We start from the raw sequence: 26,636 nt of genomic DNA, 5'->3' as shown, positions 1-26,636 counted from the left end.
GAAATGTTAATCTTTGAATGGAGACTCTCTTTTTATTAGGAGACTCCTGACATTTAAAGTTTGTGAAAATAACTCTTGACTGTTAAGTGAAATGGAAATTTTATAAAGTCATTTCAGGATGGATTTTTTAAAGTCCCCATAAAAGAACCATAAAACTGTTGAACAAATAAATTATTACCTTAAACCCTCTATGACTTGAGGCTGAAGAAGACTTTCTTTAATGCGGCCAGTCTCACGAGGAGGAGAGCCCAGAAGCTCGATCACGGTTACGTGCCGGAGGGCTAATCCACAATCTGCTTTCTGAATCAGGAAAAGGGGAAACACATGATTGGGTTCTTGTTACTTATTAAACGGCTTCAGAAGCTTTACTGGGCTGATCAAGTAAAGTCTCACTTGTGTCATGATGTTCTGGAGCTGGTAGTCAGGGTCCGACATGTTGGGTGCAGACACGATCAGCAGCCTCCGCTTTTCATAGAACTGATCCAGGAGAGCTGGCGCTGTCTTTACATCGGCTTTAATCTCAATTGCTACAAACAAAAGGTCATAGTTACATCCTCCACTTATACCCCTCCACATGTACATAAGCACATACAAAAGCATTCTGTTATGTATGCAGTGCACTCCATACTGTAATAATGTATAGATTTCAGATGTATTCTCTTCTATCTCATACTTTTTGCTGCCAGCATGGAGACTTTAACCAGATCCCCCACCTCTGGCTAAAATCTCCAAAAATTTAAATTTATTAATTTTTTTGCTGAAGCGTAAAATCGCACGAGCTGTTCAAGATTAAAGCAGCGCTGTTCAGCCTTTTCAGCTCTGACCTTCTTAAGAAGAAAGTGTGTAATCATCACTCCTCATCAACGCTTTTAGACACCATCAAAAATGTCCTGCCTCTGAATATCTGTCACAACATGTTAAGGATTTTTTACTGTTTTATTTGATTATGCTTCAAATGTTATGTTATGCTTATGTTCACATATTTCACCAGACACAGCTTTCTGAAGAAACAGGAAGCTGACCCTGTGACCCTGTGACATTTACCGCAAGAGATCAGCACAGAAATACACATCCGCAGAAGTTGACTTGCATTATCTTATTCTTAGAAATTGACTTGTAGCACACACACTTTGTGACACATACACACACAGCTTACACACAGACAGCATCAGGACCTGCGTAACAGGAAATGTGATTATATTTGCGATGTAACCTATAAAAATAAATGAATACTGCAGTTCGGTGTGTCTCTCTGTCTGAGATTCACCCGTGCCGCACGTTATCAGTAACAAGTGTCTCAGTGTTGTTTACTCACCTGACTGTTTGTTAACTGTAAATCTCTGACACAACATAAATAACAAAAGGACAGAGGAAACTGTAAAGTGGAACTTTTTATTCCTCTAATAATTATCTTTGTGGGGTGCCTTCCCCTTATGTCAGGAACCACTGGACTTTACTACCTCACTGTATATAAAATATTTGCTGGTTGATGCAAAACAGCCATGATAAACAACTGTTTATTAACTATACTAATATACTAGTGCAAAAAATGCAAGTATCCTGAAAAGTTACTTTCATATAGTCATTTGATGTGAAGTGAAATCTTACAAGCTTCATTTCTTTTGTTTGAATTTTGATGATTGTTGGTTACAGCTCACAAAATCAGAAGTGCAATATCTGGCATGGGCTCAAAATGTGGTCATAAATATTTTGTACTTGTAAATCAGTTTTGTATGTGTAAAAGGAATTTGTGTGTGCGTAAAAAAGATGTGTATGTGTAAAAAAGATTTGTGTGTGGACTTAGCCAAAAAAAACCCTGCAAGTTACAAGTACGAATTTTGACCCTATTTTTCTTCCTTTCATCTGATTGGTCAATGTCATGTCAATCACAAATGTAACAATCCAATCAGAGAACAGATGGGTTTGGCTGTCGGAGGGGCGCTTTTTTGAACTGCAGGTCCTTGAAGGGTGATACAGTTTGAAGCTGGAGGATCTCTATATAAATATCCGATAGCAGCTAGGTCCCCTAACTTTCAGCCGCTGTTGAAAGGATAAAGTTGTGGTATGTCAGTGGTTAGAAACACCATTATTACTTTAGGATTAGTTTAACACAAAGTCAGGGCTGACCCGGGACCATTGCTGTGAGTCACAGTGCGCAGCATAAAAGTCCTTTCACATCGGACGCAGGATGTGGTGCTAATGCTAACTGCTAACTAAAAGCAAAGGATCCAGAATTTTTTGCGCTGGCTGCTGAGCTCTGTGGGTTTTTGCAGCAGCTCTACCTGTACTAGATGCACCTGCTCCGGAGCAGGTGCATCTTTTCTATCTCTGACTTTATGTCCTCTACAAGAGTTTCTGTTTTTATTTTGCTAGTTCTTCAAATGTTCAATAAAAACATGTATGCTAATTCATAACGAAGAAAGCTTTGTGATGAAGACTGTCATTTCCAAAACACTGCCCGCCCCACCCCACGGTCCGCAGCGCTGTTGAAAAGGCTGTGGAAGTCCCTGTATTAAACACGTAGACCTGTGACACAAAAATCACCAAACTCGGACGACCACAGACTGTTTTCCTTCGTGGTGATGAAGGAAAACGCTGGGTTGGCATGTAAAAGGGCATTTATTCCCTTCAAAGACCTGCAGTTCAAAAAAAGCGCCCCTCCGACAGCCAAACCCATCTGTTCTCTGATTGGATTGTTACATTTGTGATTGACATGACATTGACCAATCAGATGAAAGGAAGAAAAATAGGGTCAAAATTCGTCCACACACAAATCTTTTTTACACATACAAATCCTGATTTACAAGTACAAAATATTTATGACCACATTTTGAGCCCATATATCTGAAATGATTTGAAGATTTCATTTTGAGTTTGAATGAATGAATTTTCAAACATTATAAATACAATATACCTCTCAATCTAGTTTAGAACACACTACCACAACACTGCTGACTCGACAGTTGTCCAGATGACGATCATGGGGAGGGTAAGCCACAGAAACTTATGGCTGAAAAGGCTGGCTGTTCACAGAGTGCTGTATCGAAGCATTTTAATGGAAAGCTGACTGGATGGGAAAAGTGTGGTAGGAAAAGATGCAAAGGCAACAGGGACGACTGCAGCCTTGAGCAGACTGACAAGAAAAGTCGATTAAAGAATTTGGGAAAGCTTTACAAGGAGTGGAATGATGCTGGTGTCAAAGTATCAGGAGCCACCACCCACAGACGTCCTCAGGGAAAGAAGCAGTCTTAATATTAAGCTACTCCTGAACCAAAGACAACATCAGAAGGCCTCTCTTCAGATGAAGGTAATTTTTGCATTTCATTGGTAAATCTAAGTCCTAGTGTCTAGAGCAGGGGTCCCTAATCCCAGTCCACGAGGGCCGGTGTCCCTGCAGGTTTTAGATGTGTCCTTGATCCATCACAGCTGATTTAATTGGATAAATTATCTTCTCAACATGTCTTGAAGTTCTCCAGAGGCCTGGTAAAGAACTAATCATGTGATTCGGGTGTGTGGACCCAGGGTGAGACCTAAAACCTGCAGGGACACCGGCCCTCGTGGACTGGGATTGGGGACCGCTGGTCTAGAGGAACAATGGACAGATAGAGAATCCCCGGTGTGTGAAGTCCAGTGTAAAGTTTCTGCAGTCTGCGATTCATCTGCCGGTGTTGGTGGTGGTTGGAGCCTCAACTGAGTACTGACTGCAGTCTTTGGCTCTTTTCCACAGCATGTCTTTCTGTCTTCCTTCTCTCACCCCAACTGGTCACAGCAGGTGGCCCCGCCCCTCACTCTGCCAGAGGTTTCTTCCTGTTAAAAGGGAGTTTTTCCTTCCCACTGTCGCCAAAGTTCCTGCTCATACGGGGTCATATGATTGTTGGGTTTTTCTCTGTATGTATTATTCTAGGGTCTACCTTACAATATAAAAATGTTTTTTTTTACTCTATTTATTATATTGTTGTGTCAGTCTGGTACATTTGCCACTGTTATACAGTCATCTTAAAGTCACCTATTTGCAGACTCAGTACTCACGAACACACTCAGCAGGATCTCCGCCCCAGCTTCGGTTGAATTGGCAGACACGACTCGACACCCCCCTCCGTTCGTATCCTCCTTCGCAGTGGTATTCACACGTTGCACCATAGTTGTTCCCATCGGAGGAGCAGCTGAGGTAACTATGCAAGGGTGGAAAGAGTTCTGGACATCTTCTCACTGAATGTAAAACAAAATCATGTAAATAAAATACAACAGTGATAACAAAATAGTAACTCAAGAAATCCGGTTTGGCAGCTTACCCTCAACACGCACTATAAACTTGCAGGCAGCTCTGTTCCTGGCCTGATCGTACACTTTATATCGGATAATGTGAAGTCCCTCTTTAAAGTCAGTGCCTGGCTCCTGGCCCACTAATATCACACTGCAGAGAGACACAGTAGCCAACAAAATGTTCAAATCCATTTAAGAATGAACAGGAAAGGGAAATAAAGGAAGTCTGTGACATACTCGAGTGACTTGTGAGCAGTGTCTGTGGCTGTCGGAGGGTCCCAGGTCACCTTGGCGGTGAGCTTTCCAGGCTCAGCGACCTTGAGTCTAGATGGAGGACACTTTATCTTTGGAGGATCAGTATCTGAAATAATGGCAATGTAGCATTAGAGAAAGGAAGCAGGCATGTTGTCAGCATTGCCCAACTGCTACAGCTATAAAGAGCAGAATTTAATTCAGAAAGCAACAAGCCACAGTTTGGATTCAGTCCAGAGAACAGACGAGGAGGAAATATGCTTGTTTTTGTGAGACTGTAAAAGGAGCCAATCCTGTGAAGGAATGAAGGATAACCACACCAGAGCAGATGGCCTGATTTAAAGTCCATGTATGGCATTAAGTTAAAAAATATAGCTGACAGAATTTCCAAACATTTGGTCGGCTTCACTTGGATCTACACACTGAGACAGTGCTGCGTACCTGAACACACCGGCTGTACTCCGCTCCATGACCCCCTGTGCTGGCAGATGCGTGATGGTTCTCCTTCAATGCGATAGCCAGTGTCACAGGTAAAGTCACACCTGGAGTCCACCATAAAGCCCTGAGTGCAGGTGTACCTGCCATGGTAAATGAGGGGCAGCATGTGGCAGCGCATCTCTGATGGGCACACAGAGAGTATGTTAAATGGCCACAGTGGTGGCTGTTCATATTAAACATGGTCAAAATTGTAACTAATGAGCTCAGTGTATGTTCAAGTAAGAACCAGACTGCTCTAAACATTTAGTTTTAGATTATTTTATTCTCTTGGGTCTATATAACATCACTGACAGCAGATATCCTTAATATGGACATGTCAGCTTCACACTTTCCACTGTAAGCACAGAAGCCCCACCCATCTGCTTTTCAAACCTTCTGTATGGGAGGGGGCAATCAAAAGAAACTTTCCTTAAAGGTTAAAATTGTTAAGCAGTCTGCTTCAGAGTATTAAAAAAAGAACAATTCGTTATTTTGAACTGTGAATCATAAAAAGCCACCCCAGGAAAGTCCAAGAATTAAAAGGTTTGGCTGGTGATTTTTTATTTTTAGTGTCAACAACACTAGCAGTGTGAGCACGTGTGAAGAAAATATCTAAAAACAGGATTTGATTTAACTCTCCGAGCTGTTAAAAAGGCTCAAACTGGGAACTGCATTTTTAAGCAACTATTACTCTCAAAGAGTAAAAAAAAGTGTAATTGGGGACTATTTTCTTTTTTTTTTAAATATTTTTATTGAGAGACAAGTGTACAGTAGTTTACAATGACAACACAATCTGTTCCCCTCACATATTTTTTAGTTTTTCTTACATGAACAGACACAATAACACACACACAGGCACATCTACACACACGCTTAAGTAAACAAACAAAACAAAACCTAATAAGAAACCCAAAACAAACACAAACCCCAAAAGGGGGAGAAAAAAAAAAAAAGGGGGGGGGGGGGGGGGGAAGAGACATGATATTAATCAGCTGGTAGAGCGTTTAATGACTTGCAATAGTCCACGAAGGGGCCCCAGATAGAATAAAATTCTCTGTATTTGCCCTTCGCCACAAGGCCTAGCTTTTGCAATTTAAGAGATGACATCACATCTCTAAACCAAAAAGAAACTGAAGGTGGCTTTGAAGATTTCCAAAGGAGTAAGATGCAACGTCTAGCCAAAAGTGATGTAAAGGCTAATATTTTGAAGTGTGTAGGGTTGGTTAGACCAGTGTTGACTGGAAGCCCAAAAACAGCTAGAAAAGGGTCCATGCAGATTTGGGTCCCAAGAGCTTTGGAAAGAATAACTGAATACTGACTCCAGAAGCCATGGAGTCTTGGGCACAGAAAGAACATATGGCCTAGGTCACATGGGGTGGCATGACATCTCTCACACTGATCCATCACTTGTGGGTAAATCTCAGACAGACGAGACTTTGAATAGTAAACCCTGTACAACACCTTGAACTGGATGAGTTGTAACCTGGCACAGGACGTACTATAACGGACATTGGATACTGCTTTCTCCCATTGCTGATCCGAAAAAATTATTCCTAACTCCCGCTCCCAAGCCCCCCTAATTTTAGCAACGGAATGGACATTTAAATCCATAAGTTGTTTATATATTAAAGATATAATTGACTTCTTATTGGGTTTAAGGGATAAGAATTCCTCCCACGGTTGGACATTTGGGAGAAGAGGGTAGGAGGGGAAGAGAGCAGAAGTGCAATGCCGTGCCTGAAAATAACGGAATAGATTGGTAGCCGGAAGATTTGTTTCTGAACACAGGTCTAAAAAAGTTAAGAAAGTGCCATCTTTATAGAGATCCTTAAATGTATTAATACCATGACGCTTCCACTGTACATAGGTACCATCAATGAGGCCAGGAGTAAACAGATGGTTCTGCGTGATGGGCATGTGTACTGACGCAGAGATGTACTTAAAATGACTCCTGAATTGTGACCAGACCCTTAGACTAGACTGTACCACCGGATTTTGGGTGAAATGAGAAGGCTTAAGTGGTAGTGGAGAGAATAATAAAGCTTCTAAGGATGAGGAAGTGCACGACAGGCGTTCCAGTTTGCACCACAGCAGGTCTTGAGATTCAAGCCAATGGGTCAATTTGTGAACATGAGAGGACCAATAGTAAAATAAAAAGTTAGGCAAGGCAAGACCACCATCAAATGTCAGTCTCTGTAATAATGATTTCCTCACCCTGGGGTGTTTCCCTCCCCACAAAAATGATGTAACTAGCTGGTCTAACTTTTTGAAAAAAGCTTTAGGTAAAAATATAGGAATACTCTGAAACAGAAATAACAATCGAGGCAAAATGTTCATCTTTACAGCATTGATCCGACCAATTAGGGACAAAGGTAGCGATTTCCATCTCTGAAAATCTGATTGAATTTGAGTCATTAAAGGGGAGAAATTGGAAGAGTATAGAGAAGACAAAGTACGAGTCATGTTAACTCCCAAATATTTAAAGCCAGCAGGGCTAAGTCTAAAAGGAATGTCAGATTGTTTAAGTGTAAAACTTAAAGAATTTATGGGGAAACATTCACTTTTAAGAAGATTTATTTTGTAACCTGACAGAGAGCCGAACTTGTTTAGTAGAGACACAATCGATGGTATGCTAGATAAGGGATCAGAAACATATAGAAGCAGGTCATCTGCATATAAAGACAATTTTAAGACAAGGCCTGACCGGGAAATACCACGAAAATGAGGAAGGGCCTTCAAAGCTACAGATAGGGGTTCAATTACAATAGCAAAAAGTAGGGGGGACAGGGGGCAACCCTGTCTCGTCCCGCGTGACAATGAGAAGTAGCCAGAGGAAACACCATTTGTATAGACACTGGCTTGGGGTGCCCTGTACAACAGTCGAATCCATGAAATGAATTTGTCCTTGAAACCAAATCTTCGCAAGACCGCAAAGAGAAAGCTCCACTCTACACGATCGAAAGCTTTCTCAGCATCAAGTGAGATAACTACTTCTGGATTAGTGGTTGAGTGTTGGGAAAGAATGACATTCAAAAGCGTGCGGACATTAAAGAACAGCTGGCGGCCTTTAATAAAGCCATTCTGTTCATCTGAAATAATAGTAGGAAGAACCTTTTCAAGGCAAATTGCTAAAATTTTAGCCAAGACTTTAACATCAACATTCAGCAGTGAAATAGGCCTATACGAGGTGCAAGACGTAGGATCCTTACCCTTCTTTAAGAGAACAGTAATTAGTGCTTGAGACAATGTAGGGGGCAATAGACCACGTTCAAAAGATTCATTATACACTGAAAGAAGTAGTGGGGCTAACTTGTCTATAAAAGTTTTTAAAAATTCAACTGAAAACCCGTCAGGTCCTGGTGCCTTACCATTGTGCATGGTCTTGATTGCATGCACAATTTCATCCAGCCTAAGAGGGGCATCTAATTGTTCAGCTATAACAGGATCGACAGTGGGCATTGTAAGACCGTTAAAAAAAGAATCCATCTCTGAGGCGTCAGCAGCAGATTCAGATTCATATAGGGAGGAATAGTACGTCTTAAACACCTCGTTTACTTCCTTTGAATCAGAGACCGAGTTGCCTGCCGCATCTTTAATTTGGGAAATTAATCGAGACGAGGCCTGACGTTTTAACTGATGGGCCAAAAGCCTTCTGGGCGGGACTATTTTCAGCAGTGGATTAACACTTACATGTGGTGCCAGTGAATAAAATTAACAACTCCAGTGCTCATGGTAATAAGGGAACATGTGAACTGAACTGATTTTATAATTCCTGGCCAGTAAGAATGAGATGAATATTTTCAAATAACAGACACTCACCGTATTTGCTGATCGATTTTCTTGGTCAGAAAAACAAAGAGTGTCACCAAACTGATCACATGTTAAGTTAAAATCTCCACATACTGCGGCAGTAAGCAGTCCCAGACCAGCGGCGATTAGCGAGGCACATAATGGAGCGTCTTCCCAGCAGCTTGTACCCTCGATCGCAGCTCATCTGGCAACGCGTTCCCAATGTGCTCCTGTAGGCTCTGCCTCGAGGGGAGTGGCAGGTCACCTCACCGTTGGTCAGACCCGGAGGATGGCACCAGTAAGGGTCTGTTTTTAAAGAGCAGCCAGAATCAGATTTGTGTGATTCCTTTAGACTCTGAGTGTTGGACTCAGTGTTCACTCATGGGAAAAGTGGGATTTCAGACTGTGCTTGTCTATATCAGTTAATCAGTCTTTATTATAGAGTTCAAAGATTCAAACTTCAGCAAGAAACCAGATGAAAAGCACCACAAAAATTATTATTAGAAAGAAGCATCTGAGCAAACCATAAGACTTCTGAAACAGTGCCCAGACAGAGGACACAAAAGTGGAAATGTTTGGCTGTGATGCACAGAATCACATTTGGAGAAAACCAAACACTGCATATCAGCATAAACAACTCATACCAAGTGTCAAACACGGTGATGGAAAGGTGATGGTGTGGGCTTGTTTTGCAGCCACAGGACCAGGACACCTAGCAGTCATTGAGTCGACCATGAGCTCCTATGTATAACAGAGTATTCTAGAGTCAAATATGAGGTCATCTGTCTGACAGACCTCAACACAATTAAAATGCTTTGTTGGGAATTTAAGAAAGCTGTGCCTAAACAAATGCCTCCAATCTTCAATGAACTGAAGCAACGTTGTGAAGAGGATTAAGCCAGACATCAAGGCAGCAAAGAATGAATAAATAAATAAATAATTACACACGTTTTTTTTTCTAATGGCTTTAACAGCAGTGACTGACACAAAAATCAAAAAACCATTTCATCTGGATTGCATAACCCTGGATCCAAAGAAGTAAGCAGGCTATAAATATCTATATTCTCTTTATCATCTGGTTTCCTAGAAGAGTCTTTGAGCAAAAATCTAAAAGTTTACAGACTTTCTTACTAAGCTGCTTATTCTTGACACCAGATGTGTTAGCTACCGTCATATGAGCGACAGAGGCCAAATCTTTAATAGACACTGTTTGATGGTATGTTCTGACATATGGCCCAGCCCCAGTGAGTGTCTGTTGTCCATACGCACTTGTGTAGTCCAGTTGAGGAGTCGTATCTTCCTCTGTAAACTCATTTTCGTATACTGTAGTCCCAGAGCCAGCTGAAAAAACAACCAGACATGTCACATGTGTTTATGGTAGATAGACTGTCACTCAAATAGCACTTTTCTACTCTTTTTGAGCTTTCTTACTACAAGTATCATTCACACGTATTTAAAAAACCTAAGCACTTTTAACCTAACATTCACACACTCACATGGAAACATCAGGAGCAACCTAACCCCTGGACATGTGTTTAAGCCAACATGTAGAAAAGCCTAGGGCTCGAACCCCAAACCTCCTGAGCATCAGCTGGGGTGAAATAATACGACTGAAGCACATATTATGTAGGTCACACAGAAGCAGGCAGACACAAACTTTTCTCACCGCGCACTCTCATTTCCACAACCTCCTTTCAGCTTCCTTTAGCACAACTCAAATAATATTCCACCTGGATTTCCAATCAGGAAATGGAAAATCCTGGGGCTCTTTGCTTTCTTGAGGTGATGCATGTAAATGGCCTTGGTTATGTTTTGAAACTTTCACTTTAACTCCACCACACATCAGGACAAACAGCATGTTTTCATTGCCCACTTGGCGATTGTGTCTCTTACTCACCAGTTTCCATGTTCTAACAGTTCTTGTACTGTACTTTCTGCACAATAAATCACTGTTACTCTTCTTTCTCTGCAGTGGTGGCTCAGGCACAGTATCCTGAAAATGACTCCGTGTTTAGAGCTGAGTGCCAAACTTTCCAGTCTGTCAATCCCCCACCCCCCATCCCAGCTCTCAGTTCCTGCTCTGCTTCCTTTGCTTCAGCTCAGCATTAAACTTAGTCTCAAGCTAATAAAGTCCACTTTAAAGCATTTTATTAGTAATGATACATTTAATTTCCCTACTCTGCTCCAGATTCTTCCTAAGACAAGCAGATTAAACCCACCGTCAGTGGGTTTTTTTGTTTGTTTTATTTTTCTTATAAAGAGCCCAATGTTCCACACAATACACTTCCCCAGGCTAATATTTCCCCTCACAGAGAATTAGTCACACAGGAAATAACAGGCTAATCACTGCAGTGTTCAAATATAGAAATGGACATTACTGCAAGTGGGGTGTACTATCATGCACATGGGAATTAAAATGATATGTGAGATTATACATGGATAAAATTGAAACTGAGGTTTTCTATAGACTTAAGCTGTTTTTCCTAATAGGCAAACATAACCTTGGAGATTAGACTTCTTGTTACTCATTCAGCTTTTGTGATAATATGTATGAAAATAGTCCCCTCATAACTTGTTCTCGGACCCAAAGAGAATCCATTTTTTCTCACGTATGACAAAGAAAGGCTTGCCCGACTGGTGCTTTTACTCAAACGCTGCTTCTGATGACTAAGGGGTGCAGAATACCCAGACACTGACACACATTAGGCAGATTTTACTGCAGAGACATGCACACTGCAGGCAGAGTGAGACCATGCAGCAGAAATGAGTCAGACCACAAAGAAGCTGCTGCTCATCTGACATTTCATGTCTCTAATGACAAAGCTGAGAGACCGAGCATCATCCTTTCAATCACTCCTCATCATCGCTGGAGTTCATATGTGCTGCCGAGGGGAATCTCAGGTCATGTCATTATCTTGCAGGATTAAATGAAGGCTTTAGCACGTTTGGCCCGGAGGGGGACTCCTCAGTAATTAACTGGAGCTGAGCCGTAATTAAACTGCTTGGTCAGCAAACGGGGAAGGAACACCTGAAGAGAAATGAAGCTCAGCTCATTTTTAAAGTCATCTTATCCTGGATTTTAGCCAGTTGCATGTTGGGAGATGTTGTGGAGGCACAAATGGAGCAGGAACCTCCATTTGTACTCATCGATTCACCTAAAAAATGCAGCACATCTGGATCTAATACCAGTGGCTTTACTGCAGAGGAGGTATTTCCCAGCTGCAGGGAAGATGAGTGACTTGAACCTTGGCCAACCATCTAATATATTACATATTCATGCAAATTTGTCTTAGTTGAGACTTGCAACAAAACCAATGCTTGAATTTATACTAAACTTAGACTAAATAACTTTTCCTTTAAAAGAAGATCACTGTCAGACAGATGTAGTTACTTTAGATTACTTTAGATAGCTAGATAGCTTTAGTCGAACAACTGATTGATTGAGCTAAAACAAAACAATCATTATTTTAAGTTAAAGTTATTCTTTACTTGCCAAAGATTTCATGGTTTCTCTCTCTTAATAAATATGAGAGCTTGCTGCTTCCCATTTTTTATCAGAGATGTCACTTACGCTTTGGAAATATGAGTTTTCATGGTTACTGTAGCTAAACAGAAGCAGCAGATTGCTCGTTAGTTTCAGCCTCTGTTTCAACTTCACCATCTAGTTTCTGCTAACAGAATATGCACTATCCAAAACCTTGGGAGCAAACGTTTTTGCATTGGGAACTTAAGGAGTAGTTTTACTTTGTTGATTCTGTACTTTTCCTTTGATCACAGGAAAGTACATCGTGCACTGTAATCACGTGGTACTTTGATGAAATCTAGCCCCTAACATTTGAATTGTTGTTTATTTTTGTTTTCTTGTCTCGTACACGCTAGGTTTGTCGCATGGACTCACCTGTGAAGAACAAGATGAAGACAGCAACAGAGCGGCTGAGGCGCATGTCAGAAACGCAGAGATGACACTCCTGGATGAGATCAAACTTTTTTTGTACAACTCCAAGAATCTCAGAGTCCAACACAGACCTACGAAGCTATAAAACTGAGGAAAGCTTTAAAAAAAAAAAAAAGAGTTGTCTGAATAATCCCCACAGTCAACAACGAGCGCTCCTTTCACGCAGCAGCCTCCTCAGCTTTTGTTAAGGAAAGATTCTTCTAGTTCATCACAGAGACAAAAACCACTTGGTGGCACTAACGGGCTTCTAGTGTGTGTGTGTGTGTGTGTGTGTGTGTGTGTGTTTCCACCCATCGCTGCATTAAACATGATTAAAAATCTTTTATAAACTCCACCCTTCAACTCATGCAAGAAGTAGGCCTATACGCTAATTCACTTGCAGCAGCAGATTTTTTAGGCTGCCATCTGATATATACAATGGCACTGGAGTTATCAGCTGTTATGGATCTTTATTTCATAATCTCATAATGTTATTTCAGTGACATCACGCCTGATGGGTTTTTGTTTTTTTCGTTTTGTTTTGTTTTAATGAAACGGGCTACTTTCAAAATAAACTTACAAAATGCTCCAAATATGTCCCCCCACAATACACAACACTTACAAAGAGCTCACGGTCTAGTAGTAATTAAATGTAGCACTATTTAATGCGACGCTTTGTTTTTTTAAAAGGATCATCACATGTAATTTGTTTAGAAAATCGCACGAGGAGAGCACGATGCAAGTAGAAATTCAATTTGGAGAACGAAAAAAAGCATCAGTCTTTGTGTTTATCTTCAACTAAGCGCATATTTACAAGGCTGCTCTGACTGCTGTGACGCGTGTGTCACATCCACATCAGCAGAAGGAAGCTAATTATAAGGACTGTAAAGACCGACTGCAGGAGACAGGAAGTAGCGGTGCTACTGTCAAAATAAAAGCACGTGGACACAGCGCAGCCCTGACAAATGTGAAGCAAGCAGTGGTGTTATAGTGTGTAATAGCTTATTAATTAATAATTGAATAGCACTCTGTTCTGCAAGCCAGCGAATCTCTTCCAGTCTGCACCAGCCTGTCTGCACCTTTTTAAGCCCTTAACATTAAATGTGCAGTAAAATACTGGCTGCTGTTTGCAAACTGCAGGACCATGTCTTCAGGGGGCTGGTGATGTCATAGATTGATATACAATTTTCAGATTAATTTTTAAATTATTGATTCAAAATAAATGATTTATTGTTTCATACTGAGCTTCTAGTAAAGTGTATATTTGTTTCAATAATGCCTTAGTTATTCCAGGACAAAAACAATGAGCCATTGTCCTTCTACAACAAGGTCATACTCATGTGAACATACCTAGAAAACCAATCCAGTTTATAGGCCTCAGAAGAAAGCTGTGACTACTGAACTGTAAAATTGTAGCTGATCTCAAACCTTAACTCATAATATACCAAAGACAAAATAATCAACTTCCGGTGGTGTTTGAAATAAGATAAATGTGAGCTTTGTTGAAAAGGTTGAGCACTGCAAGGGTCGGGGAAAATAGTTGAAAAACAAACAAATTAACAAAAAACATGCTTGTCTGTAAACTTGTGGAACAGTCAGAACAGGAGAAAAATCTATATGCTAGTATTATAGTAAAACTGGGATTTCTTATTTATCAGTGAAAAATGTAAAGCAGCACCATCTCTGTAAAATCTGAACACCTGGTCTGGTCAAGTTCTTAGAGGCTGAAAAGCACTCAACAGATTCTTTAAAGACAAAAAAAGACATTTAGAATTAAGTTTATTAAAAAAAAATGTCCTTATTAAATCTCTGGTCCAGCCTTCAATGAGTGATCCACACTTTGTGTCAAGATTGGCTGTGTGGCAGGCAGGCAAGCAGGAGTGGTGGACTCAAAATGCAGGACTCAGACACGGAAGTTAAACTTAAGCGCAGCTTTATTGCTGGGAAAAACCTCGTATTAACTAAACTCACCAAAAGACCAACAAAAGTCTGAACACAGGACGGAAACACTGGAAAAGAAATACTAAACTGGCGCAGGTGATTAAACACAGAAGCAGAACACACAGCTAGCTGAGGGTACGAGGCGACAGGGAACGCAGGAAAACACAGGGCTTATATACACAGGGGAGTAATCGGGGAATGGAAAACAGGAGGGAGACACAGCTGGGAGGGTTTGGGCTAACGAGACACGGGGAGCTAGACACACTGAGATGAGGCACAATAAAACGGGAAACAGGAAACAGACACTGAACTGAACTTATACTAAACGAGAGACACAACCTAAGAACTAATCCCTCACAAAGAATAACTGAAACATAGAATAATACTAATAAACAAAGCATGACAAAAGGATCAGAATACAAACCATAATACAAAGGAATATAAGAACTGAAAATGCTGGGTCAAAATGACCCAGGACCGTGACACTTTGCAAATTTGCCTCAGACCCAAACGCTACACAGCAAGTGGATAACTCAGTTGATCAAAATCACACTATAAACCCTGCACAGCCAAAAAGCCACAATCATGAATACCACAGCAAACTGGGACAACTGCAATTCTTGGAAGTCAGAACCATTTCTTATGGGGATGGGATGTAATTAGCCAGGAATTGCTAAGTTTATGAGCTTCTGGGCTCATGCTGCAGCCTGTTTTACAAAAAACAAATGGCCTTATGAGATAACAAATGATTAAGAGATTAAACATACAATCATTAGAATAACTTGGTGACAGGTCTGTTGACAGGACTCCTCCACCCCTATGTGTGGGGTCTAAACACAGAACCAAATCCTAAAAAATGGTCTATCCTGGAAAGGAAAATTGAAGGGCTGGACTGCTGCATGATGGAGAGGAGGACACCGCCACGGCCCTTCTGAGGGTGTTCGACTCTGACACTGACAACGAGGATTTCTTTGGTTTTGAAAGTGACAACGAAGGAGAGAAGCGGAGAGTGGATGACGAAGCCATCCTGAGCCTGTTCGTTTCCAACATTGGAGAAGAGGACTTTGGTGGTTTTAGAGCGCAGGAAGAAGAGAAAGATGGTGAATGACTGACTTTTCTTCTTGTTAAAGCCGTGTCACTGCACCTGAGCCTAAAAGGTAGTCCGAATCTATTTTTCTGGTGTGCTGTAGGTTACTGTTATGTACTACATGTGCAAATATGTACCCATAACTTGTTTTTCAAAATATTAATAAAAGGGGTGTGTCTCCAAACAGCCATCTCTTTCCTGACAATTCCCTTTGTGCATATTCTCTTACATATGATAAGTCAACATTGAAACACCTGCGGCTTTTAGTCAGGTGCGGCTAATGTATGTACAAAACAGGATTTCCCCCTGATTTTAGCTTGTGCGGCTAATATTCAGGTGCGCTTTGTAGTCCGGGAAATACGGTAATTATATTGAAAAACGGAAGCAGTAAATGACTTCACATCAAACAGTCCGAGTGGGACCCTGTGGCGGCCCAATTCTGCCCCCGGACCGCATGTTGGACACCGTTTCCCTTAAAAAAAAAAAAAACAAAAAAAACCCGTCGCAGCTGGGCTTTTATTTTGATAGCTGTTTGCGCGTGTGGTGTTTTACCGCTGTCGCTGTTGCGGACTTGACGCTAGTCTGTCCAGCTGAGCTGTTTATCCTCCAGGAAAGTGAGTCTGGGTAAGTGACGACACTTCCCCCTCTCTCCTCAGATCCAGAACTTTTTTCCCTTCTTCTCTCTTCGTTTCTGGACGCTGGGAAGTGAAGTTTTTTCCTCTTTTTTTCAGTTAAAAAACTAAACTCCAACATGTCGCCACCGTCTCGCCGGCTTCAGACGAAGCCAGTGATTACCTGCCTGAAGACTTTCCTCATATCCTACAGCCTGATTTTCTGGGTGAGTCGCCGGACTTGCAAAAGGGAAGGGGAGTAGGGGGCTACAGGCTAACGAAGGAGCAACAATGGGCTCCGAGCAGCGGCTTTGCCAACGAGGCTCACGACACGGTTTCTTGAAATCACTGCACAAGTTAAATTTTCTGAAAAAAATGTCCACGAGTCAGAGTAGAGATAGTTTTATGTCGACGGTAATAACTACTTGTGGAAAAAAATCCACCCAGTGTTCGCCTTTATTACCCCTGGAAGTTGCCGTTAGCCGTTAAAGTACACTAATAAAGTCACTAATGCACTTCTCAAACCTCAGTGTCACATTTTATTTTGTTTGTTTGTTTGTTTTTGTTTTTTTAACGGATATTTAATAAAGTAAATACATTACATCTTATGTCTGACTGAAACTTAATTAAACTTAATGTTTAATTAACTACGAGGAAATTAATATTGTGACCCGATCCCAGGTGACTTGTGGAAGGCTTTTAATTTGACTGCATTCCTCCCGTTTCTCCGTTAAACTGTTAAAATTGTTGACCTTGTGCCACATTACTGCTAAACATTCGGGATGCATTCATATATCTGCTTTGAGACCATTTTTTCTTGTGAGATAACATATCGTGACTTGTGTAAACTAGAGCCAGACAAAGTGTGGGACAAGGCACCTGGTCGCCTGTATAATCGGCTATAGTGGTTATTTTGCTCATTTACCAGTCCATCAGTAGAACTAGCAAACATTTTGGGCAGTAGTCGATGCCATTAGATGTATGTTGTTGGTTTACTTTGTTTTTGTTGCCACACTCTCATCACAGTGTCCTTTGGCCTTTAGCCAGTGTAAAATTGGTGTTACACAGCAGATTGACCGTCATCACTCTGTGATCAGTTACCTTTGTTACACCCCTTGGCAGATAAATCAGTACACTGCTATTAATGTCTGATAAAAGAGTCTTGCAGTAACTCTGGGGAATAAAAACTCTCAGTTTGTGTTGCTGTTAACCTGTGCTGCCATATAGTGATCATCTCATCCTAGCATTTCATCTCATCTAGTTCTCAGTTTTTTGTTCCCCTTTTCTTTTTAATGCACAGCTGTTGTTCAAAACCTCTGCATACTTCTCAGATTAGAGGATTTGATGTACGGCTTCAACTAGTAATTTTTCTTCCACACAGTTTGCTGAAACTGTTATTTTTTTTATGAGTAGATGATTAATGGTTTTGTCTGAAAATGTCAGAGATAATTTGATGATTGCAGCTCAGTTTCATATCATGATAAGATGACATTTCATTGAAGCTGGGTTTTTATATACACGTGCAACAAGAATACTACATGAGATGATTTATGGAATAAAACCCAGATTGGAGTGCAGAATAACTCTTCAGATTTCTTGTTTACTCTAAACAAAACTGTTTAAAGCTCCACAGTTAATCATTTAATTTTGTACATAGATTATTTCATTTGATCTAGTGCTAATTTGCAGCTGTGGTTGGATGGTTTTCCTTAGGGAAGTACAAATGTTTAGAAGAAAAATGCCGTTTTTCATTTTTATTAATGAATTTATTTTTGGCTAGTTTATTTTGGGCCCCCCTTTTTTTTTCTTCTTTTTTTTTTTTTTTTTTTTGGTGGGGCTAGTGAAAAAGTGCATTGGGCAACTTGTTGCCACTTCCTCTTTTTGTACCAGTGACTGTGTTTCCACCAGCCACTTCCCCTTTGAAGCAAACTTTTAAAGATGGTGATGTTTTTAGCTTCTCCAATCCAAGCCGGTTTGTTTTACACCGTGACAGCGAAGCTGAATTAGTAAGTGTTTAATTAAAGATGTGCGTGTGCAAACTGCAAGCTTAGACTCTCAGATATTTGGTTAAACTTTGCTGTAGGCTCACAGCAGTCAGCGTGTCTCCAGCAACAATAACAGCAGGGATGAGCCTACAGGGGCTCAAAGCTTACTTGTTTGTTTTTTTGTTTGTTTGCTTTTAACTAGTGGTATATAAATTAACTGACTTTTGTGGGCCAATTTAAAAAAATAAATAAATAAAAGGGCACAAAAGTCTGATATAGTGGCCTACAGAGGATCAACTATTCTGTTTACAATGCCTCATTTTAATATAATGACCCAACTTTCAGTTAACACACTGTCTGAAGAGTTAATCAGCCAAAACAGATCAAATTGATCTTCAGTGTCTTTCCTGCATTAGAAACATGTTGGCAACTCCAAATGACAATGTAATCTGATCATAATTAAAAACATTTAAATAGGGGTTTCATAAACTTATGCATAAAATATTTTTTTTACTAATCAGATTGCCAGAAGTTACAGCAAAATGCACTGTTTATCAGCAGGGGGGGTGATGACGTTGATCAAAAGTGGTTTTACTTTGATTTCCTGACTCAGGTTAAAACGTGTTTATCAGGAACAAGTAAATGCAACTACTTAATGTTGTTGCTTTAACTATACACAGGCTTATTTTGAAGTAGGAAAAACCCTGATCTAATTTGCACATTTTTAAAAAGCAGAGCAATTATCACCTGTTATCATCTTCAGGTAATATATCAGTGAAACCCTGCTTCCCTTTGTTATTTACAGGAGTAAAAAAACTGAATATATCTTCAAATTAGAGCTTGTGGTTTAAATTTCTGCAGTTGGGAAATAACATGTTTTATTATTTTCACAGTTTAATAACCAAAAATAAACGCAACAGTAATTTCTTGTTTACGCTTAAATCACGTTTCTTCACAAAACGAAACAAACAAACACAAGCTTGTCTGTGGAGGAAAACAGATGCTTACAGTTGTTCTCAGTGTTAGTCTTTGCTCTGAGCAAACAGCCCTGTGAGGCTCCTGCTTCTGCTAACACAGAGTTCAGGGCTGTGCTTTTATCTGACAATTTATTGCTGCTGCCTGGCTGAGCCGATGCCTCCCCTCAGGCTAATGACTTGTGTGGGGGAGCGTTAAAGGAAAAGCTGCTGAGATTGAGATTAAATCACAGACTGAGGCTCGAATCCCAGGCGTGTTCTTACTAAAACACGCGAGGCGGGTAGATGAATAATCCACAGCATATTAAGCGTGTATTGTGAACGGAAAGGCTGTATCCTGTTTGCCTCAGATACAATCTACCCCCTGCCTCATCTACATTTGCTCCCCTGAGATCAGTGCAGATTTAATAAAGGAAGTCGCTAAGGGAAATTGTGTTTTCTCTGGATGCAGACCGACACGGTTCTCAAGTAAAAGTGAGATTCAAGGTAGATCACCAGTCTGTCAGAGTACATACACATGCAGAATAATAGATTTAAAATGTTTTTAAGTGTCTATAATTACCAAAAAATGGTTTTATTATCATATGTGACAAAAAAGAGATCTTTATATTTTTGGAAGCTGAAGTCAGTAGATATTTCCCCCCCTGGTGATCCACAGATAAATTAATTAGCTTTCTCTTTCTTTAATTAAGCTGCTCATTGTTTATGATTTTCCCTAGAGCTACATAATAAATTGAAATGAAATGATTGTGTTCCTGAATGCTAACCACACTCTTAAGTAACTGGTTGGGCTTGACCCGTATCAGTCACAGGTCCTAAAAGCCTTCCTTGCGTTTCTCTGTTGATCTTTGATTCTTGAGCTGACTCGCTCTTCTGTTGTCTCCAGGTCACAGGCGTGATCCTGCTGGCCGTTGGCGTGTGGGGGAAGGTAAGCTTGGAGACCTATTTCTCCCTGGCTGCTGAGGAGAGCACCAACGCGCCATATGTCCTCATCGGGACCGGAGCCATCATCGTTATCTTCGGACTGTTCGGCTGCTTCGCCACATGCCGTGGCAGCCCGTGGATGCTCAAACTGGTCGGTGAAAGAGCAGTAGGAAACATTCCCAGTCTCAGAAATAACCTTGCATGACTGTTTTTTGTCTTTTGTGTTTCTCAGTATGCCATGTTTTTGACCTTGGTCTTCCTGGCTGAGCTCGTGGCTGGAGTTTCAGGCTTCATCTTCAGGCATGAGGTGAGGAAATGGAAATATTTTTTGACATGAGGTGGGTTAAACTTACAGTTGGTACGCTTGAATCAAAATGAAACTGTAACATGACACTGAGGGAATGTTTGTCATTTATTTTCATGGGTGAAAGTTTCTTGAAACAGGTTAAAACAAGTTCAACATCACAAACGGTGAAGTCGTGCAATCACATGAGCGTGTGCAGCGTCTGCAGCGAAAAGATGAATACCACTATTGTGATACCCGTTATCTCTGTCAGGTTTCAGCTAGCACAACCCAAAGTCAACCCCTCTGTTATGTATGTGACGCCTTTATTTTGAACTCATCAGATCAAAGCCACACTGAACAACGGCTATAAAAACGCAGTGATAAAGTACAACGGCACGGAGAGCAAGAATCCAGTGGACACCATCCAGAGGAATGTAAGTGGGAGATTTTCCATCACCCTAGTGGCGTTGCATTTATCTGACTTTATGTTTCTCTGTACACACCAGAGGGCTCTTGTTTATATGAACATTTTAAAGGTCAACTCAACACTGAACGCACAGGAGCACTCTCCTTGAACCATGTTGCTTTCATCACTGTCTTCTCAAAGGGAGAATCCACAACATAGCTTTGTTTTCTTTTCTTTTTTTGTTGTGACTCTTTGCTTTTAGTTGCACTGCTGCGGGGTGTATAATTACACAGACTGGAACAATACAAAGTACTTTCAAGAGAAAGGCATCCCGGTCAGCTGCTGTAAAGACAGCGATAACTGCTCACCAGAAACACTGAAGGATCTTGCCAAGGCTGAGAATGTGGTGTACACAACGGTGAGTTTGGAACAAGCAGTTCATCTCAAAGATGGTCAGCTGTATTTGTAAAAGGTTTTGGTTCAATATAACTTTCTGTTTAATTCTGAGGGGTTTTTTTTGTTTTTTCCTGTTGTGAAGGGCTGCTTTGTGCTGGTAAGCACCACAATGGAGAACAACCTGGGAATAATTGCTGGGATTTCTTTTGGAATTGCCTTCTTTCAGGTATGTCTAATATTCTGTTATATGGAAACCGTTTGTGGCTACAAACCAAAGAAAAGCTGAACAATTGAAGCCGGATGTAGGAACCAATTAGTATTGTTTTTCTTGAAGTAATAACCAACCTATGTTAATTCAGTTAAATGTGATTTATGTAGTGCCAATTCACAGCGGTCACCCCAAGCCACTTTATATTATAACGTGAAGACCCTAAAATGTTAGAGAGAGAGCCCAACAACCAAATTATCCTATGAGCAAGGACTTGGTGACTGTGGGAAGAAAGAACGCCCAGCAAAACCACCCTCGGGGAGAGGCAACCACAGAGAGGCGAGGACAGAACACAAACTGTGGGACAGTAGACAAAAGTTTGTGACGTGTAGTATTGGCATGTAAACACGTCAGGATTGAAAAGAGGAGTGGAGAAAAATCCTCACTGTATTAATGTGACTATGGGAATGTTTCAGGCTCACCTGATCCTGCTTTAACAAAAAGGAATGTTTTAAGCCTAAGGAATCGCAGCAGTCTGCCTCAAAGTAATAAGTATAAGAAAAGGTTTTTCATCGTCACTTTGAGACAGGATGTTTCTACTCTCTGTTCTATTAATGAAAAAGCTCAGTTTTCACCACGTTAGGATGAAAATAAAAGGACGGGCAGATCAGCTGGAGGGTTTGTCTTGAATTTTTTTTTTTTTTTTTTGCTGTGACCCACCTCTACTAACCAACAAACACGAACACAGCAGGAAATGATTTCCAACAGTGAGAGAAAATCTAGTTGAAATGTGGCAACATAAGCTTGTTTGTGTGATGTGTTCTCCAGCTGTTCTCAAGACTGCACCAAGGGGGACGTAGCATGGAGACCTAGAGCAGAGCCACAGCGGCTGTGCATCTTGGCTCTGATTCAGCAGTTATTCCCCTCATACAGTCTACATTCTGATATCAGACTCAAGTTTATTGAGCCACGTTGCCCAGTGTGCATTGCTAAAATCACTTGTACAGTGGGGCAAAAAAGTATTTAGTCAGCCACCGATTGTGCAAGTTCCCCCACTTAAAATGATGACAGAGGTCAGTAATTTGCACCAGAGGTACACTTCAACTGTGAGAGACAGAATGTGAAAAAAAAATCCATGAATCCACATGGTAGGATTTGTAAAGAATTTATTGGTAAATCAGGGTGGAAAATAAGTATTTGGTCAATAACAAAAATACAACTCAATACTTTGTAACATAACCTTTGTTGGCAATAACAGAGGTCAAATGTTTACTATAGGTCTTTACCAGGTTTGCACACACAGTAGCTGGTATTTTGGCCCATTCCTCCATGCAGATCTTCTCGAGAGCAGTGATGTTTTGGGGCTGTCGCCGAGCAACACGGACTTTCAACTCCCGCCACAGATTTTCTATGGGGTTGAGGTCTGGAGACTGGCTAGGCCACTCCAGGACTTTCAAATGCTTCTTACGGAGCCACTCCTTTGTTGCCCGGGCGGTGTGTTTTGGATCATTGTCATGTTGGAAGACCCAGCCTCGTTTCATCTTCAAAGTTCTCACTGATGGAAGGAGGTTTTGGCTCAAAATCTCACGATCAGAATCAGAATCAGAATGGGGTTTATTGCCAAATGTTGAGCAGGTTTACAACATTAGGAAATTGCTGCGGTGCTTCAGTGCAAACATAGTGTCATAAATAGCACTTCCACAGGCGTTGTAGTCCTGTAGTTAAGGAGCTCTTCTCTGGTGTACGAGTATCCAGAGGAGTATCCAGAGGAGTCCCCAGACACAGAAGAAATGCACAAAAACAAAACAAAAGTAACGCACTGAAGCACCAGGGCGACCATCCGCGGCGCCATCTTGGCCAGATACATGGCCCCATTCATTCTGTCCTTAACACGGATCAGTCGTCCTGTCCCCTTGGCAGAAAAACAGCCCCATAGCATGATGTTTCCACCCCCATGCTTCACAGTAGGTATGGTGTTCTTGGGATGCAACTCAGTATTCTTCTTCCTCCAAACACGACGAGTTGAGTTTATACCAAAAAGTTCTACTTTGGTTTCATCTGACCACATGACATTCTCCCAATCCTCTGCTGTATCATCCATGTGCTCTCTGGCAAACTTCAGACGGGCCTGGACATGCACTGGCTTCAGCAGCGGAACACGTCTGGCACTGCGGGATTTGATTCCCTGCCGTTGTAGTGTGTTACTGATGGTGACCTTTGTTACTTTGGTCCCAGCTCTCTGCAGGGCATTCACCAGGTCCCCCCGTGTGGTTCTGGGATCTTTGCTCACCGTTCTCATGATCATTTTGACCCCACGGGATGAGATCTTGCGTGGAGCCCCAGATCGAGGGAGATTATCAGTGGTCTTGTATGTCTTCCATTTTCTGATGATTGCTCCCACAGTTGATTTTTTCACACCAAGCTGCTTGCCTATTGTAGATTCACTCTTCCCAGTCTGGTGCAGGTCTACAATACTTTTCCTGGTGTCCTTCGAAAGCTCTTTGGTCTTGGCCATGGCGGAGTTTGGAGTCTGACTGTTTGAGGCTGTGGACAGGTGTCTTTTATACAGATGATGAGTTCAAACAGGTGCCATTCATACAGGTAACGAGTGGGGGACAGAAAAGCTTCTTACAGAAGACGTTACAGGTCTGTGAGAGCCAGAGATTTTCCTTGTTTGAGGTGACCAAATACTTATTTTCCACCCTGATTTACGAATAAATTCTTTACAAATCCTACCATGTGAATTCATGGATTTTTTTTTTCCACATTCTGTCTCTCACAGTTGAAGTGTACCTCTGGTGCAAATTACTGACCTCTGTCATCATTTTAAGTGGGGGAACTTGCACAATCGGTGGCTGACTAAATACTTTTTTGCCCCACTGTAGGTCATTTTTGCACAAAGCAGCAACATGCCGCTCCAAAGGTGGCCACTTGAGACAAGCCCCGAAATCAAGCCAGTCACCATAGTCTCCCGTGAATCGATATTTAAAGCATTTATAAAGCCATAAAATTTGGGAATTACCCCAAATTCTTTTCATACCTCCACTTAATAATCATCTTTCACAGATGCTATATTATCGACTGGTTCTTTGTCATGCTGAAGTTTTTGTATACTTCTTTTCCACCATTGTAGCACAGGTGTGGAGAAGGATCTTCCTAGTTCTTTCAGAGTGACTCACAGTGTAGTTAATGTTTACAGTTACTTGTAGCCTGTCTGAGCATTAGTGTGGCTGCTCCATGCAAAGCTCTGACTTAGAGTAAGTGAAGGTTATAAGTGGAAAACTGTGCAACTTGTGGTTCTGCGGTATAGCCACAGTTTTCCAGTCATACGAGAAGTCAAGTCACTTTTATTTAAGTAGACTTGACCCAAGTGCTTTCCAGTTAAGACAAATGTAAAATCTTTCCAAGTCTCCAGAAACCAACACAAAACCTGAGTAAACAAACAACATTGCTACAGTAATGGTGAAAGTCATTTAAATACCCAGTTTAAACAGCCCCTAAATCAAATGGGTCACTATAATCACCCATGTTTTAAATTTATTTCAAACATGAGCCATAAGGAAAGAATAGTTAGAAAACATGTTTAAATTACCGTAACATTGTCTGATTATTCATCTAGTAATTTTTTTTTGTCACTGACCTTGGTTGTCGGGGCAGGAGTCTAAGCATAGACACCCAGACATCTTCTCCAGCTCCTCACAGAAGTGTTCTCAAACCAGCTGAGAGACAGTATCTGTCAAACATGTCCTGGGTCTGCCCCCTGGCCTCCTCCCAATTGAAAGTGCTTGAAACACCTCACATAGGAGGCGTCCCAGGAGGCATTTCTAATTCCTGTCTCTTATATCCACGATGCCCACAGCTCGTGGACATTAGTGAGAGCAGGAACGCAGATCGACGGGTAACTGAACAGCTTTGCTTTTACATTCAGCTCTCTTCTCCTCAGCAGATCAGTACAGCTGCCACGTTATCCAGCATCCATCCACACAAAAATATCAAAACCCAGGAATTAACAAAGTATAAGAAAGAGAATCATTTAAACGTTGACTTAAAAAAAAAAAACTAAAAATGGGACAAAAGAACAGAATAATTTAATGCAGATGTCATGCGTCTTGCTAATGAATACAAGATGTAAGTAAATCTGTGAAAACACAAAAAAGGAAGTAATTGTTGCTTGTTTTGTTTTTGTTTTTTTTGTTATGTTTTGTTTTTTAAGTAATTTAAGGTTTCAGGAAGCCATAGAAAAAAATTTTCAGATGTCAGTTTGGGCCACAGATTGAAATTTGTGTACTGTGGTTTCAGCTCATTGGGATGTTCCTGGCCTGCTGCTTGTCTCGATACATCACCAACAACCAGTATGAGATGGTCTAACAGTCACCTGCCACAGGTATGTCTTTTATGAGGGAGTTATCATAACAGCAAGTCATACAGATTGTTCTGAGGAGGATTTGTAACGGTCTTTCTGCTTCTATTTGCAGGTCACTGATGAGCCGGTCCTGGTGCGAACTGAGTTGGGATTTTAATATTTTGTCTTTGTGTTTCTTATCATGTAATTTTAGAGATGGAAGACACTCACCGCTTTTTCTTTTATTCAATCTCACCAATGCACAAGGGAATCATGTCTGCGGAGCATCAAAAAGGGAGAATACTCGGAACTTGGTGTGACCAAAGATAAAACATTTCACAGGTCATTTGTTATTCTGGGAGTAAATTAGGGAAATTACATTTAGTGTTTATGTTGTGTATTAGTGTCACTTTTTTATTTGAGTTAATTTGACAGCAACATTTTCATTTCTTGTTTCGCAGTTGCCTTGTGTTATAATTTTTTCGCTAGTAGTCTGTAGCTGAGCAGATGAAATGTAGACAATAATAAGCTGTTAATGTTAAACGTCTGTATCTTTATGTGTGAAGCCTTTATAAGCCCTAGAAATGGACAGGTCACCTTCCTGAAATCAAGTACAAATGATTTATAGGAGCTGTGTGGGAAAGCCAGCCCTACCAATTATGTGTGCCAACTACACCTGACTTCTTACCACAGTTTTCAGTGTTAGTGTTATTCTTGTGTGGATGCATGTGAAATACTTGAAAATAAAAGATGAAATCCAG

At 40.9% G+C, this 26,636-nt stretch overlaps 2 protein-coding genes across 5 annotated transcripts in view; one reads left to right on the top strand and one right to left on the bottom strand.

Annotated features, from left to right (window-relative positions):
* Positions 1 to 16,434, bottom strand: part of srpx2 (sushi-repeat containing protein X-linked 2) — an 18,796-nt gene extending 2,362 nt beyond the window's left edge. The window contains exons 1-9 of one of the 3 annotated variants that reach the window (XM_085244184.1): positions 16,296 to 16,434; positions 10,051 to 10,122; positions 8,896 to 9,087; positions 4,957 to 5,133; positions 4,501 to 4,624; positions 4,293 to 4,414; positions 4,030 to 4,209; positions 394 to 527; positions 179 to 300 (exon numbers count right to left, since the gene is read on the bottom strand). In XM_085244184.1, coding sequence (XP_085100310.1) covers positions 179 to 300; positions 394 to 527; positions 4,030 to 4,209; positions 4,293 to 4,414; positions 4,501 to 4,624; positions 4,957 to 5,133; positions 8,896 to 8,986 — 950 coding nt within the window. In that variant the 5' untranslated portion in view covers positions 8,987 to 9,087; positions 10,051 to 10,122; positions 16,296 to 16,434. Of the gene's footprint in view, positions 1 to 178; positions 301 to 393; positions 528 to 4,029; positions 4,210 to 4,292; positions 4,415 to 4,500; positions 4,625 to 4,956; positions 5,134 to 8,895; positions 9,088 to 10,050; positions 10,123 to 10,678; positions 10,713 to 12,679; positions 12,978 to 16,295 lie in introns of those variants that run through there. The other 2 variants (XM_085244168.1, XM_085244176.1) reach the window with 2 other exon arrangements.
* tspan6 (tetraspanin 6) lies at positions 16,227 to 26,636 on the top strand. 2 transcript variants are annotated; one of them, XM_085244238.1, is made up of 9 exons: positions 16,227 to 16,367; positions 16,475 to 16,581; positions 20,200 to 20,388; positions 20,470 to 20,544; positions 20,865 to 20,957; positions 21,192 to 21,347; positions 21,468 to 21,551; positions 25,833 to 25,917; positions 26,009 to 26,636. In XM_085244238.1, the coding sequence occupies exons 2-8, from the start codon at positions 16,495 to 16,497 to the stop codon at positions 25,899 to 25,901; spliced, it is 753 nt and encodes a 250-aa protein (XP_085100364.1). In that variant the 5' UTR covers positions 16,227 to 16,367; positions 16,475 to 16,494; the 3' UTR covers positions 25,902 to 25,917; positions 26,009 to 26,636. The 2 variants fall into 2 exon arrangements, with proteins under 2 accessions (XP_085100364.1, XP_085100355.1); XM_085244229.1 differs by lacking the exon at positions 16,227 to 16,367 and having other exon boundaries at positions 16,443 to 16,581.

This window comes from Mchenga conophoros, linkage group LG2 (assembly GCF_057382185.1).
Source record: "Mchenga conophoros isolate Kocher_MC1m ecotype Shallow Benthic linkage group LG2, M_conophoros_male_GT1.1, whole genome shotgun sequence".
NCBI classification, from domain to species: Eukaryota; Metazoa; Chordata; class Actinopteri; order Cichliformes; family Cichlidae; genus Mchenga; species Mchenga conophoros.
The sequence above is the reverse complement of the archived record's forward strand: the minus strand, read 5'-3'. Positions and strand labels throughout refer to the sequence as shown.